A 15294-nucleotide genomic window follows, 5' to 3' on the forward strand; every position below is an offset into this window, starting at 1 on the left:
CCACTTTTCAAAATCATTTTCTGTAAAGGCTGCTATGATCAAGAATTGGATCAATCCAAAGAAACATGTGAATGAAGTCATTGTGAGTTTAGCTGGATACTTTTTCACAACAGGATCCTGCACAAAAATTTACAATTCTTGTTATAAAATTGATAATTGAAAATGTTTAGGGTTTAAACTTTAGGTATTTCCCGGTGTATGATTATTGATAATTATACCTGAAAAACTATCCAACCGGCCCATGATAAACAATGTCCAAGCAAGAATATGCAACCCCATGTCCAATTTTGATTTTTTGTTGAAGAGGTGATGTTTTCTTGCATTTGAATAGGTAGTTTTTTTTCTTTTTAACTGTGAAAGTGTTGTTCATCTCACTTTCATTCTAAAGTAGGAAAACCATGGATAAAACATGGATCTGTGCCGATCGAATGACCAAAGAGTACGAGAGTGGGGTTTTGGAATTCGTTAAGTATGCTGTTCAACACGCTGAAAACCCCAGACGAATGCATTGTCCTTGCTTGCGTTGTTGTTATATTGGTAAGGTTGACGCACATGGATTGAAATCGCATTTGCTGAGGCATGGAATTGATCAAAGTTATCAGTGTTGGATATTTCATGGTGAGAAAATTAACGAGAATGTTGAATCGAGTGGAAAAAGTAGTACGACCTATGCTTCATACGACAAAGACACGGAAACATACGATTGTGATCGAGTTGAAGAGATTGTAGAAGCACTGGAAGAAGATCTTCATGATTGTCCTGAAATGTTTGAGAGGATGGTAAGCGATGCTGAGAAACCGTTGTACAAAGGTTGCACTAAATTCTCAAGACTTTCTGCGGTATTAAAGTTGTACAACTTAAAGGCGGGTAATGGATGGTCGGATAAAAGTTTCACAGAGTTGTTGGCCCTTATGAGAGAAATGCTACCGGATGATAATGTTCTTCCTAATCGAACCTATGAGGCAAAAAAAATGTTGTGCTCTATTGGCATGAGCTATGATAAGATACATGCTTGTCCTAACGATTGCATTTTGTTTCGTAACGAATATGCAATGTTAACTGAGTGCCCTAAATGCGGTTTGTCTCGATATAAGAAAAGATTATCTCCCGCAAAAGTCTTATGGTATTTTCCGATAATTCCGAGATTTAGGCGCATGTTTCGTAGTGAAACCGATGCAAGACATCTTACTTGGCATGCAGATGAAAGAATTATTGATGGAATGTATCGGCATCCGGCTGATTCACCACAGTGGTCGAAGATTGATAATGATTATCCTGAGTTTGGATCAGAAGCAAGAAACCTTCGATTGGCATTATCTACTGATGGAATGAACCCACATGGTCTTCAAAGTATCTCACATACCACATGGCCTGTGATTCTTATGATTTATAACCTACCTCCGTCGCTATGTATGAAGCGTAAGTACATGATGTTATCTATGTTAATCTCTGGGCCTAAACAACCAGGGAATGACATAGACGTATACTTGACACCTCTGATCGAAGATTTAAAGATTTTGTGGGAAAACGGTGTGGAGGTTTATGATGGATATAGGAAAGAAAGTTTCAATTTGAGGGCGATGTTGTTTGGCACAATTAATGATTTTCCAGCATACGGGAATCTATCTGGGTATAGCATTAAAGGTCAACGTGCGTGTCCTGTTTGTGAAGACGGAACCGATACGATTCGATTGGAACTTTGCCAGAAGAATGTGTTTCTCGGTCATCGTAGATTCTTACATTCTAAACATCACTACCGTGGGTGGAGAAAAGCATTCAATGGAGACACCGAACATCGTAGAGCTCCACCCGCATTGTCAGGTGAACAAGTTTTTGAAAAGGTGAAAGATGTGCGTACTGAGTTTGGCAAGCCTTTTACACATAAGATTGTGAAAGGTGGGTGGAAGAAAAGGTCGATATTTTTTGAATTGCCATATTGGAAGTCTTTGTACGTGAGACATTTTCTCGATGTTATGCATATTGAAAAAAACGTATTTGAAAGTGTTATCGGTACATTACTCAATATAAAAGGCAAGTCTAAGGATGGCCTTAAAGCAAGGGAGGACATGTTAAAAATGGGAATGAGAACTGAATTAGCACCCGTGAAGAAAGGAAGACGAACATATCTACCACCTGCTGCTTTTACTTTATCTAGAAAGGAGAAAAAAATTTTGTGTAAGTCTCTGAGTGAAGTTAAGGTTCCAGAAGGATACTCATCTGATATCAGAAGACTTGTTTCTATGAAAGACCTCAAGTTGAAGAATTTGAAGACACATGATTGCCATGTTATAATGGAACATTTTCTACCGATAGGTATACGTTCTATTTTGCCAGAAAAAGTAAGAAGTGCCATAACTAAATTGTGTTTTTTCTTTAGGTCAATTTGTAGTAAGGTGATCGATCCCGAGATCTTACCAACACTACAAAAGGAGATTGTAATTACCTTGTGTGAGCTTGAAATGTATTTTCCTCCGTCTTTTTTGACATAATGGTTCATTTAGTTGTTCATCTTGTGAAAGAGACACAGTTGTGTGGACCAGCTTATATGAGATGGATGTACCCTGCTGAACGGTATATGAAAATATTAAAAGGGTACGTGAAATCCCGAAGTCGACCAGAGGGTTGTATTGTTGAACGATACATTGTTGAAGAAGCTGTTGAGTTTTGTACTGAATATTTGTCTAACGTTCAATCGATTGGACTCCCCAGAGCTCAGATTTTCGACAAAATGGAAGGTAAAAAATTAATTGGGAATAAAATTGTGACAATATCAAGGGATGAACGGGATCAAGTTCATTTGTATGTTCTGCACAATAATAATGAGGTTGAGCCATATGTTGAAATGCACAAGGATGTACTCCGAAGGTTAAATCCGAACAGAAATAAAAATTGGATAGTTATAGAGCACAATCAAAGTTTCATACAATGGTTGAAGGATCATATTTATTTGAAGCGCTCTTCAGATCCTTCTTCGGTAACAGAAAGGTTGAGATGTTTGGCATATGGTCCAAGTTTGCATGTGTTTTCTCATAGCGCATATTCAATTAATGGATACACATTTTATACCAAAGAACAAGATGATAAGAGTACTATGCAAAATAGTGGTGTCACCGTGCTAGCTGAAGCAATGCATATATCAAGTATGAAGGACTTAAACCCCAAATAGGCAAATTTGTCATATTTTGGAGTTATTGAGCACATTTGGGTGTTTGATTACGAGAAGTTTCAGATTCCCATCTTTGGTTGCAAGTGGGTGAATAGTAGTGGCATACGAATGGATAAGTCTGGATTTTTGCAAGTTGATCTTACTAGGGTGGGGTACAAAGATGAACCTTTTATTCTAGCATCTCAAGCTAAACAAGTGTTCTATGTGAATGACCCGAAGAGTACAAAATGGTCTATAGTGCTTTTCTCTAACAAAGTGACTGATGATAGCGGTGTCGATCAATGTGATATTGATGTTGAGAATGAGTCACGCATTAGACGGAATGAGTTGAATAGAAATGATGAAGTTGAGGATCTTATACCGGATGAGTCATATATAAGAAACGATCATAATGAGGGAATTTGGATCAATTCATCCGTACGCATTGCTAAGAAACAAGTGATTAATATTCCAACAAAGAAAAGAAAGAGATGTTAGTGACTTAGTAGGTAAATTATCCATGGTTTCTTTATTTTTTGTTTTCATTTGTTTTGATTATAAGTTATATGTGGTAATGCATGATTTCATTATATTTTTGTATTCAATTGCTTTGATTATAAGTTATATCTGATAATGCATGATTTCTTTATTTTTTTGTTTTCAATTGTTTTGATTATAAGTTATATTTGATATTTGATGGTTTCCTTGGTTTATTACAGGTTAGACATGGCTGATGACCAACATGAGGAAGTTAGTAAAGTATCCGCGGAAGAAGAAATCCGAAGAGGCATCACAGTAATGCGAAGGGTGGTCCAAGGAAGATCTCGAGGCATCATACTAGATGTCTCTTGGAACAACCAGGGACAACTTATAGAACCTAATGGGCATACCTTAACTAGTTTCATCGGTGCACTAGTAAGGAATGAAATTCCCATTACATGTGATGATTGGAGAAATAAAGAGTTGAAAGAGTCCAAAGAAAAAATTTGGAGTGAGATAAAGGTACAATCATTTGGCCCTTAATTATACGGTATCAATTATGTTTTTTCAATTACCGATACTAACTATCAATCTGTATGTTTTTCTTAGCGATGTTTTAACATCGAAGACGAAAGAAGAGGGTTTTGTATGAAATTGGCCGGAAAGCTTCTTAGAGGATTTCGGACATTTTTATCATCCAAGTTCCTTAAGGATGCGGATGGTAATTTTGTGGATGCGGAGCTTCCTAGAAAATATGAAAGTTTGATATCGGCTGAAGAATGGGAAGCTTTCAAATCCAAAAGACAAGACCCGACTTTTCAAAGAATAAGTGCTACAAATCGGGAAAGAGCATCAAGTCCCGCATATCCGTACCGAAAAGGACGTGTCGGATATGGACGCTTAGAACAATCCATGGTAAGTATTTATAAATTGCGAAAACAAATTTGTTCATCATATATTAGTTTTATCTGATCAAATTGTATGACTTAATGTGTAGCTGCAGAAGGAGGAAAGTTCAGAAACATCTCTTCCTGCACATGTTTTGTGGAAGGAAGCCCGTGTGGGCAAATCTGGAGTTCCTCAAGAAGACGTTTTAAACGTATACCAGAAATGTGTAAGTATAACATTTTTTCATTAATTGAATAACATTTTTATACACAAATATTTGACAAGTATACGGTATTCATCTGATTTTTCAGGAGGAGCTATCTCAGACTCTATCTCCCGATGATACTAAGAACATACTTAGTCGGGCATTAGATGTCCCTGAGTATTCTGGTCGGGTGAGGGGTAAGGGATTTGGAGTCACTCCGACCTCCCTCAGTGTTAAAAAAGGAAAGGCTCCTAGTAATCGGGAGCTTCATGCAAGATTGGAAGCCATGCAAGCTGAGCTTGATGCATTGAGGAGAGAAAGAGAGGCTAGCGCCTCAACGGTATACAGAGATGCTTCGGACAAAAACAGTATCAACTGTACCTTTCAACCGAACATTCCAGAGGTAATTACATATAATTGTCTTAAATTGAACTATTTGCTTAAATTATGTATTTGACATATATACACATTAACGATTTCTTGTTATTATTGGTTTTAGGGCATTTCCCATTGTCAGCTGTATTTGTCGTCACCACACTATCGGATGGTTGGCAAGGGAAAAGTGCATAACGTTAGCGGAGTATTACTCCACACTAGAGAGCTCCCTGCTGGATGTTTGAAGGTATCAGTTGATATTGCAGTTGACCCGAATGCATTATTACCATATCCTAGCGATGATTCGGATGCAACAACGGTGCACGAAGCAGTAGGTTCGTTTGTTGCATGGCCGACAAACCTCATATGCGTAGGATATGAGGTATGCTTAAAACTTATGTTAACTTTAATGTGTATATTCAAAGTTTAAAATTTATGCTTAAAATTTTACTTACATATTTTCCTTGATTATGTTAAATAGACTCCCACAAAATCCAAATCAAGAAAAGAGGTAATATACAATTATATGACATATATTCATGGAAGTTGTTACATTCTTAATTTGATCTAACTATTTATATGACATGTAGGTTCAAGAAAATGAGGTTAGCAATGCCTCCGCACAACAAATAAAGGAGGTTAGGAACGCCTCCGCACGGGTAAAAAGTTCTGGTGCTAAGAAGACCGTAGCTAGGAAAAAACCTACCACCAAGTATAGGTCGTGCCTCAGGACATTTATAGAGATGACCGATATACCGACCGGAGGTGTTCGGACTATACATATGGAGGAAGGGATTTTCGGCTTTGCTCACGACCAAATGATTGGTAATGAAGACTTCATGCAAGTTTTTGGTCATGAAGAAATCGGCGTCAACGTTGTCAATACATATATTAGGTAAATCCGGTCTACTTTGTTTTATTAATTAAACAACTTATGTTAATGATGTTTACTTTATGTTAATCCGGTTTACTTTATGTTTCAAAAGAGGTGTTAATGATGTTTTTATATTAGGTTTTTGTATGACAAAATGATGCGCCCCAATGATTTGGACGAGTCATTCGGATTCTTAGCACCCGCGAGCATCAACTTAGGTTTAATCTTAAATAGACCGGATACCGTGACGGAGTACGTTCTTCGGACCCTCAATGACAATAAAGATGCGGAGAAGTTGTTTTTTATACCGTTTAATACCGGGTTAGCATTTCATTCTAAATTCATCTATTATAATTATTTTCCAAGTTACCATCTAACATTTGCCTAATCATTACAGTGGACATTGGTTGTTGCTCGCAATCAATCCTATCCGAGAAATTGTGTATTATCTTGACTCGTTAGGAAATGATTGGACAACATACCCGGATATGAAGTTCCTAATTGACACGTAAGTGAGAATGTTCAAAAATTTTCTTAGTTTATGTGAATTGTTCTAATTGCTTCATTTTTATTTTATTAGCATCCTACAAGCTTTTCGGGCCCAACGAGATATCCAAACCTCAAGGAGGGGCGCCAACCGCATTACATGGATTAAAGTGGCGGTATATTTTTAATTACCACATTTTTTATTATATTAGTGATGACACTTGATAAAACTTAGGATTTATAATCCATATTTTTTTTTCATGTAGTGTCCTCAACAACGTAATCAAATAGATTGCGGGTATTTCGTGTTGAGGTTTATGCGGGATACTCTTGCTTTGGGCCGATTAGTGATTCCCACCGATGTATGTATTTCTAACTTATGAGTTATTTTTATATTTACACATATCTCATATAATTAAATAGTTGGAATTAATTCAAAATATGTTATATTATTATGTAGTACTTTGAGGAATTCAAGTGTGCATTTTATACAAAGGATCAAGTGGACGAAATCAAAGAGGAGTGGTGTCAATTCATGATAGAGCTCAAAGTTTTTTCATAAATTTGTGTAATTTTGTAGTATATTTGTAATATATGTAATGACTTGTAAATGTGTACATAAATTTGTAGTATATGTAATGACTTGTAAATGTGTACATAAATTTGTATATATTTTGATACATTTAAGGCAAAATTGGTTTGAATTGGTATATATATTTGTTAGCCAAAAATTGGTAGAAAAAAGGCCAAAATGGCATGTATAAAATGTGATTCTGTCTGTCAAAATCTGGTTGAAAACAGGTAGAAATTCTGGTTTATAAACCTGGAAAAAATGTGGTTTAAAACAAAAGCTACAAAAATTTTCGTATACATTAGACAGCGCTTTTGCCAAAAGCGCTGTCTAAGGTATACCTAAAAAAATTAAAATAGGAGGGTCTTAGAAAGCGCTTTAGGCCAAAGCGCTGTCTAAGGGGGGGGGGGGGGGGGGGGGGGCTTAGACAGCGCTTTTAAGATTTCAAAAAGCGCTGTCTAAACCTTTAGCAGCGGAGGTTTAGACAGCGCTTTAAAGCGCTGTCTAAGGCTAAAAAAAGCGTTGTCTAAGGTCTTGTTTGGCGTAGTGTTGGTCAAATAGAATAATAATAATATTAAATGAATATAATAATAACAAACTTAATTATTCAATTTAATAATAGTAATAATGATAACAAAATTCTTTTTTCATTTTTTTTCTTTTAATTCTAATAATAACAATATTTAAGACAATGATAATACTACGCCTAATGAAATTAATAGTAAAACTAACTAACAAATATTTTTTTTGATTTTTCATTTTAATAATAATAACATTACCTAATATTACTAATAATATCAAAATATAATAATAATAGTTATAATAAAAAAAAAAGGAAAGAAGAGCAAATGAACTAAAATAAGAAAAATGAGAAGAAATAAAAGTTAATAAAAGGTCCCAACATGATTCAAACCTAGGACTTAGGACCGTATGCTTACCACTCTTCATATTTAAATCCTCACCAACTGAGATATTATAATTACTTAAAATAAAATGGAGCAAAAACATATATGACAATAAACGTTTATTTTTTATATATTTTTTATTTTTTTTTAAATAAAAGTGCATAAAATGAAACAAGTAATACTAATGATATATTTTTGGATTTTTTATCTCTTTTTAATAAAAATGCATAAAATGGAACAAATAATATTAATGATATTTTTCTGGATATTTTTTTAATATTTTTAAATAAAAGTGCATAAAAATGAAAAAATAATATTTATCTAAAAATATTTAATTAAAAAACAATAATAAAAATGTAATTTATTTTTATTTTTTTATAAAAAAATAGAAATAATGGAAAAAAGAGAAAAAAGTACTAAAAAAGGGAAAGTTGGGATTTAAACCCAGGACCTTATGATTATATTCCTTACACATGCTCTCTTACCAAATGTGTCATTTCATTTATTCAAAATAAAATGACACTAGAAAACATATGAAAGGTGGGCAAAATTTGGGGTACGACACACACACTTGGTAATCAACATGTACGCTCGTGATTAAAATCTTTTGAATCCATCTAATGGCTCTGGACCGCGCCACATCATTGCCGAAGCAAAGCACCGGTCGTCTTCTCAGGAGACCTTGGCCGGACTGGTTCATTCATCACCACATCATAAATTAAAAAGGAGGACATGATCTGAAAGATAAAATGGCGTAGATCACGAATATCACCTTAATTTTAACTAACTCCAAATATATATAGAGATATGTGGAGTTGAATTTTGAGGTGTGTCAACTGAGTTGCTTCGATTTGACCTCAAAGCAACTCAATATTCTTGCCTACATTGGTAGGACTTCAGACAACCAAGGATCCAAGAGAATTGATGAGTATTAAGAGAGAATTGAAGAGAAGAAAAATCTGGAAAATTACCTTCAATGCTGCACAGAAATGGATCTCTCTTGCTTCAATCCGTGCTTGATCTTGCTTATGGAGCTTGTGGAAGTGGCTTAAGAACAATGCAAAGCTTTGGATCCTGGAATTTTTTAATCTCCAAACAGTGAGATTCAAACTCAATTTTCAAAATGAAAATTCTCATGTTTTCCTTTCAAATGTGAGGGTTTGAAGTGTGGAGGCAAAGCTAGCGTGCAAGGATCCTTCGAAATGAGCACAAAGGGTCTCTATTTATAGCAAAATGAAGTGTTATTTGCACACTTGAAAATTTGTCCAAATTTGGCAATGCAATTCACATGCTTGCATGGGCGTGTACTGGCCCATGAAGAAATCCAATTAAGTCCATAATCAACTGAAATGAGGTCTGCATGAAGCTTGAGTGGCAAGGCAAAGTTATTTGATCATTTGAAGCTTGAATCTTGCCAATTGATACATGCCTATTTACACCATGCGCAGACCCATCAAACTTAGTCCAAAATGAATGAATTAGGACTCTTTGGAAAGCTTAGATCAAGAGGAATAACTCTTATATTGAACACTTTTCCATTTGGAACTTGTATCATGGTGAATTTTGAGGTGGAAGTTTGGAAATTTCAATATGTTGAAAAAATTTCTAAGTGTCAAGCGTCATATTCAATTATTCCACTTTGCTTAACTTTTTATGTGAGCTCCAAATGATAAAAGTGTCTTCATAAAAGTTGTAGATATTTCAAAGACTTTCAAAATTGTCACCAATTTTACATAATTTGGATTAAGAATGAGTGAGTTATGCATTTTTGAAGTTGAGGAAAATCACTTGTTCAATGGTATTGGTCCAAAATGACCTATAATGTATCCTCATATCACATGCTCATAAAATTTGATTTAGCTCTCACTATAATCATTAAAGTTGAATTAGACATCTTGAATTTTTGAAATTTGGAAGTCTTTTATCTCATAAAAAATGAGCAAGTTATGGCCTTGGGAAGTTGACTTTCAAATTAGGGTTTAGGCAAAATGACCTATAATTTTTCAACATAGAAAATGACTTTCCAAGTGAAATTAGCTCTAGGCCTCAACATGAAAGTTGTTTGGAATGTCATTTAGAATACATTTTCTCTTGGAATAATTTTAATATGATGAAAATTGTAGGATATAGGGTCTAGGGAGACCTAGTTTTGATCAGATGAATTCATTTGGCCAACCACCATCAACCAACTTGCTAGCTTGCAATTCTCTTGACTTTTTAGGTTCATGGTAGATCATATATGCATAAGATGATGTAACTTGAAGTTTACCTTGAGAAATTTGATCAATTGGTGAAGAAGCTTGTTGAAGAAGTTACTCAAGATACCTAGATGAACTAGGGTTTCCAAGACAAATCAACTCCAAACTCTTGAAGAATGCTTGATCAAAATAACATGTAAAGATCATGGGGACTCATATATGATGCTTAAAGGCATTGTGGATCACTCATTGGTTGTGCTCTTAGCAATGAGGGTTTCAAACCCTAGATGTGAACGTGATGGATCAATGGTGATCATGCCCTACCTACAAAAGAGTTAGGCAAATACAAAGACATATTTTTGGTATTTTGGTTAGTAAAATGATAATATACAAGTATGATACAATCACATGGTGCTTGGTGACTCTCCTAAAACAAACCCAATGAAAGAGGGGTAAGGAGGATGCCAAGGTATGATCCCAATGCTAATGCATATGATGAGATTGCATGAGGGATCTTAGGGTCAAAATTAGGGTCTTACAGCTGTCCCTATTAAAGGACATTCTAACTAAGGAGGTGAAGGTTAAAATCTTCATACCGACTCAGTAGAATGGACTTAAATAACAACATATAGACACAAATTTTGGTCCCTAAGAGACCTCATGATGCATATGATATGAATGTAAGCAAATTCTCTGTGGGGAAATGTTGCCATAAAGGAAAAGGAATCAGAGAGACTGAAGGTCCGCAGGAGCATAACGCAATCCGTAAGGAAAACTCACTGGGGAGACAGAGACTCTGAGGGGATAAAAGAGGTTATGCGTATGCCAGACTATGACTTAAAAACTGCTGGGAGACTAGAGGAATTCCATAAAAAATGGAAAGACTTAGTCGGGGAGATAAAAACATCTGTAGGGGAAACGAGTAGATCAGGATAAAATTGACGTACTTGAATCATGCAGGAAAAGTGATTTCACTAAGGAAATACACACTCAACTCAACTGGGGAAGAAATGAACTTCAACACAGGAGGAGCAGAAATCTATTATCCACTACCGGTTACTGGGTACAGAGATAATAAAGATCTGACAGAGAGGACACTCGTCATCGGTTAAGATGAACATATCAAGGATGACTCACTGAGAACCGCCAAGAGGGTGTATTTGTTACCATTATTGGGTAAGAATAGCCTTGCTGGGGACGACTGCAAAAATAGGATTTACAACTACCGGCTACTGGGCAGAAGACCAAAGAGAGAGAATATCCATCACTGATTAAAGTGAACATATCAAGGATAAACTCAAAGGAAAGAAAATCCGTCATCGGTCAAGATAAACATACCAAGGATATACTTGCCTGGGGACGTTAAGGAGGATACCCATCATCAGTTAAGATGAACATATCAAGGATAAACCACCTGAACAAAAAGTAGGAATTAGATCCATCGAATGCTGGATAGAATACCACCAAAGAGAATATCTGTCACTGGTTAGGATGAACATATCAAGGATAGACTCCGGGGGGAAGAAAATAAGCAGGATTTACAACTACTAGTTACTGGGCAGAAGACCGCAAAGAGAATAAAACCCGCCATCGGTTAGGATGAACATATCAAGGATTAACTCTCTGGGGAGCAAAATAGGGATTACAACTACCTTTTTACTGGGTAGAATACCAAATATGAGAATATCTGTCATCAGTTAGGATGAACATATCAAGGATAAACTCAAAGCAGGGGAAGATAATATCCTTCATCGGTTAGGATGAACATATCAAGGATATACTTCCTGGGGAGACATGAAAATGAATCCGCTGGGGAGAAAAAAGGGGGACTTTTTGCCGAGTATTGGGCAAGAAGTAACAAATTGCAAACTAAGAAGAATATTACTAGTTACTGGGTAATAAACTCTTAGGGGACCCAAAGCATCTATCTAGGTAAGATCTAGAAAGAAACGGTCAACCAAGACTCAACCCAATGAGGATATAACTCAAGGGGAGTGGTTCCATCCAGATAAACAACTGGGGAGGAAACTGAAATAATAATCGTCCACGAGGAAGTAACTCAGTGGGGAACGGAGAAAGGTTACAGTATTTCTGCTTAAGGGGCTAACACTCTACAATTAGAGGAGGACAAACACTAAAGTTGCATGGGGATAAAGTACCGCCATAACAAGGATTCAAAATTATAAGAATGAATCAGCAAGAGTGATAATGCAATAATAAAATTATGTATATGTATATGTATATGTATATGTATATGTATATGTATATGTATATGTATATGTATATGTATATGTATATGTATATGTATATGTATATGTATATGTATATGTATATGTATATGTATATGTATATGTATATGTATATGTATATGTATATGTATATGTATATGTATATGTATATGTATATGTATATGTATATGTATATATGATGATTATGCTGACAAAGTGATCGCAAAGGATAAAAAGGTGTCGCAGATTTGGATCATCAATACAATTCTCGGTCAATCCACAAAAGAGGGAGACAACCGCTGGAGAAAAGAGGGATCAACATCCTAAAGGCTCAACCCTAGGTGGGAAAGGAGGATATTTGCTGAGAAACCGTTATCGAGTCTGCGGGGAATTTTAGGTCCACACCATATCAAATGGGAGACAACCATGCAGAGGATAAACACAAATAGCTGCTCAGAAACCAAGAGGAAACTTTGTCTGGGAGCGAATCTGATGGCGATAGGTGGGGAAACCGAAGTTCTGTCGCAACCACGCGAACTGCTGAGGAAGCTTATTCTTACTCCTCCAGAGACCAAAATTGGCTGGGGAATGAACACTAAACTCTGCAGGGGACTAATCAACCAACTCAGTTGGCTACTTCACTAGGGGAAAGGTGAACAAAATCGTCCGGAGAAAAAAACAACAAACACTGAGTGCTGAATAATATTGTCGGGGATGAAAGAGAAATGTGCCCACTGCTCGGGGAGAACCAATAATGCTCCATTCTTAGGGCTTACTGCTTTCGAACCACTGTTGATATTCTTTTAAATCGATTGCTTAAAATTCATGCTTTTATATGTTTAATAAAAATGATTTTGATTTAAAAAATTTAATTTAAAAAATGATCATAATAAAATTTAAATCTATTTGGCTGAAGTAAATAAGAGTAGAAACAATTGGATAAAAGCTCAACTTTATTTAATTGAATGGTAGCCTGTAAATGACAAGACTCCATAGATCTTTACAAAAATTGAAAATGGTAATTTACATGGAAAAAGGGTACATTGAATACAATGATCACTAATACTTCTACCAATTCTTGATATCCACTGTGCTCTTGGTTGCCGCTGAGGATAATGAATCACCATCGACCATTGTGCTTAAGAACATTTTCAACACTGAAGATCAGCAGGATGCGGTTACTTGCCAAAATCCCTAATTTTTGCATAAATTGCCCCAAGATGGGGTACTCGATTTATCGGGATAATTCTTTTCTATTTTATGTCTCTAACTTTTGCCTGGATCGCCCTTTCGGGTTTTCAATCCACCGAGATTCTCATTTTTGTCTAAGCCGCCCTTTCGGGTTTTCAACTTAGCGAGTTGTTCTTTTATTTTTGGGCGAAGTATTTCTTGACTGCATCCGTGTTCATAGGACGAGTGAACTCTTTACCATCCATAGTTGTAAGAATCAAAGCACCTCCTGAAAAATCTCTTTTAACAACATATGGGCCTTCATAATTAGGAGTCCATTTGCCCCTAGAATCTGGTTTGAAAGACAAAATCTTCTTGAGCACAAGGTCACCTTCTCTGGACACGCGGGGTCTGACCTTCTTGTCAAAATCTTTCTTCATTCTTTTCTGGTACAACTGACCATGACACATGGCAGTTAACCTCTTCTCTTCAATCAAATTCAGCTGATCGTACCTGGTTTGACACCATTCAGCCCCAGTCAACTTGGCTTCCATGAGCACACACAATGAAGGGATCTCAACCTCTACGGGTAGTACTGCTTCCATACCATATACAAGAGAGAAAGGGGTTGCCCCTGTTGAAGTATGGATGGATGTATGATACCTGTGTAAAGCAAATGGTAGCATCTCATGCCAATCCTTATATGTTACAACCATCTTCTGAATAATCTTCTTGATAGTCTTATTTGCAGCTTCAACAACCCCATTCATCTTGGGTCTGTAGGGAGACGAATTATGATGTGCTATCTTGAAGTCTTTGCAAAGAGCTTCCACCATATTATTATTCAAGTTTGATCCATTATCAGTAATGATCTTACTCGGCACACCATAGCGGCATGTGATCTGATTCTTAATAAATCGCACAACAACTTGCTTGGTTACATTTGCATATGATGTCGCTTCAACCCATTTTGTGAAGTAATCAATTGTCACCAAAATGAAATGATGTTCGTTTGAATCTTTGGGCTCAATCATATCAATTCCCCACATGGAGAATGGCCATGGGAAGGAAATGACGTTCAACAGTGTCGGAGGAACATGAATTTTGTCTGCATATATTTGACACGTGTGGCATTTCTTCACAAACTTGCAACAGTCAGATTCCATTGTCAGCCAATAGTAACCTGCTCGCAACATCTTATTTACCATTGCATGTCCATTGGAATGAGTACCAAAGGAACCTTTATGGACTTCAGTCATCAATAGGTCTGCTTCGTGTCTATCCACGCATCGGAGCAAAACCATATCGAAGTTTCTCTTGTACAACACATCACCATTTAGGTAGAAATTGCCGGCTATTCTTCTCAAAGTCTTCTTATCTTTCAAAGATGCCCCAGATGGGTAAATCTGACTTTGGAGGAAACGCTTGATGTCGTAATACCACGGCTTCTCGTCTTTGATCTCTTCAACAACAAACACATGGGTTGGCCTATGTAGCGGGGTATTCGTTACCATTAGAGATATTGACTAAATCTAAGGTAAACCATACAAGTCGAGTCGCCACCACACTTCTATTTATCCAAAGGAATGGTTAGAAAGCGAACAAAAACCTAAAAGTTTTATCGAATCAAAAACTAGTAAAAATGTCAGAGATCTGGGTAAGGGGGTTGGTTATGCAATGGGAAGGTTTTAAGCACCCAAAACATCCTAGGTACTCCTAGGGAGCCCTTTTCACATTTGTTGTAAGGTTGATATTTTTGTGATAATTTG

At 36.2% G+C, this 15294-nt stretch overlaps 1 protein-coding gene across 1 annotated transcript; it reads left to right on the forward strand.

The window, feature by feature from the left end:
- Positions 1 to 3896: 3896 nt before the first annotated feature.
- Positions 3897 to 4816, forward strand: LOC127081670 (uncharacterized). Its single transcript, XM_051021901.1, has 2 exons — positions 3897 to 4147; positions 4235 to 4816. The coding sequence occupies exons 1-2, from the start codon at positions 3944 to 3946 to the stop codon at positions 4595 to 4597; spliced, it is 567 nt and encodes a 188-aa protein (XP_050877858.1). The 5' UTR covers positions 3897 to 3943; the 3' UTR covers positions 4598 to 4816.
- The last annotated feature ends 10478 nt before the right edge of the window (positions 4817 to 15294 follow it).

Source organism: Lathyrus oleraceus, chromosome 5 (genome assembly GCF_024323335.1).
Source record: "Lathyrus oleraceus cultivar Zhongwan6 chromosome 5, CAAS_Psat_ZW6_1.0, whole genome shotgun sequence".
In the NCBI taxonomy this organism is placed as follows: Eukaryota; Viridiplantae; Streptophyta; class Magnoliopsida; order Fabales; family Fabaceae; genus Lathyrus; species Lathyrus oleraceus.

Excerpts from the sequence above, each read along its gene's own strand:
- LOC127081670 (XM_051021901.1), top strand. The coding sequence starts at position 3,944 with ATGCGAAGGGTGGTCCAAGGAAGATCTCGAGGCATCATACTAGATGTC. Across the intron at positions 4,148-4,234 it reads AAATTTGGAGTGAGATAAAG|CGATGTTTTAACATCGAAGA; the intron begins GTACAATCATTT and ends TGTTTTTCTTAG.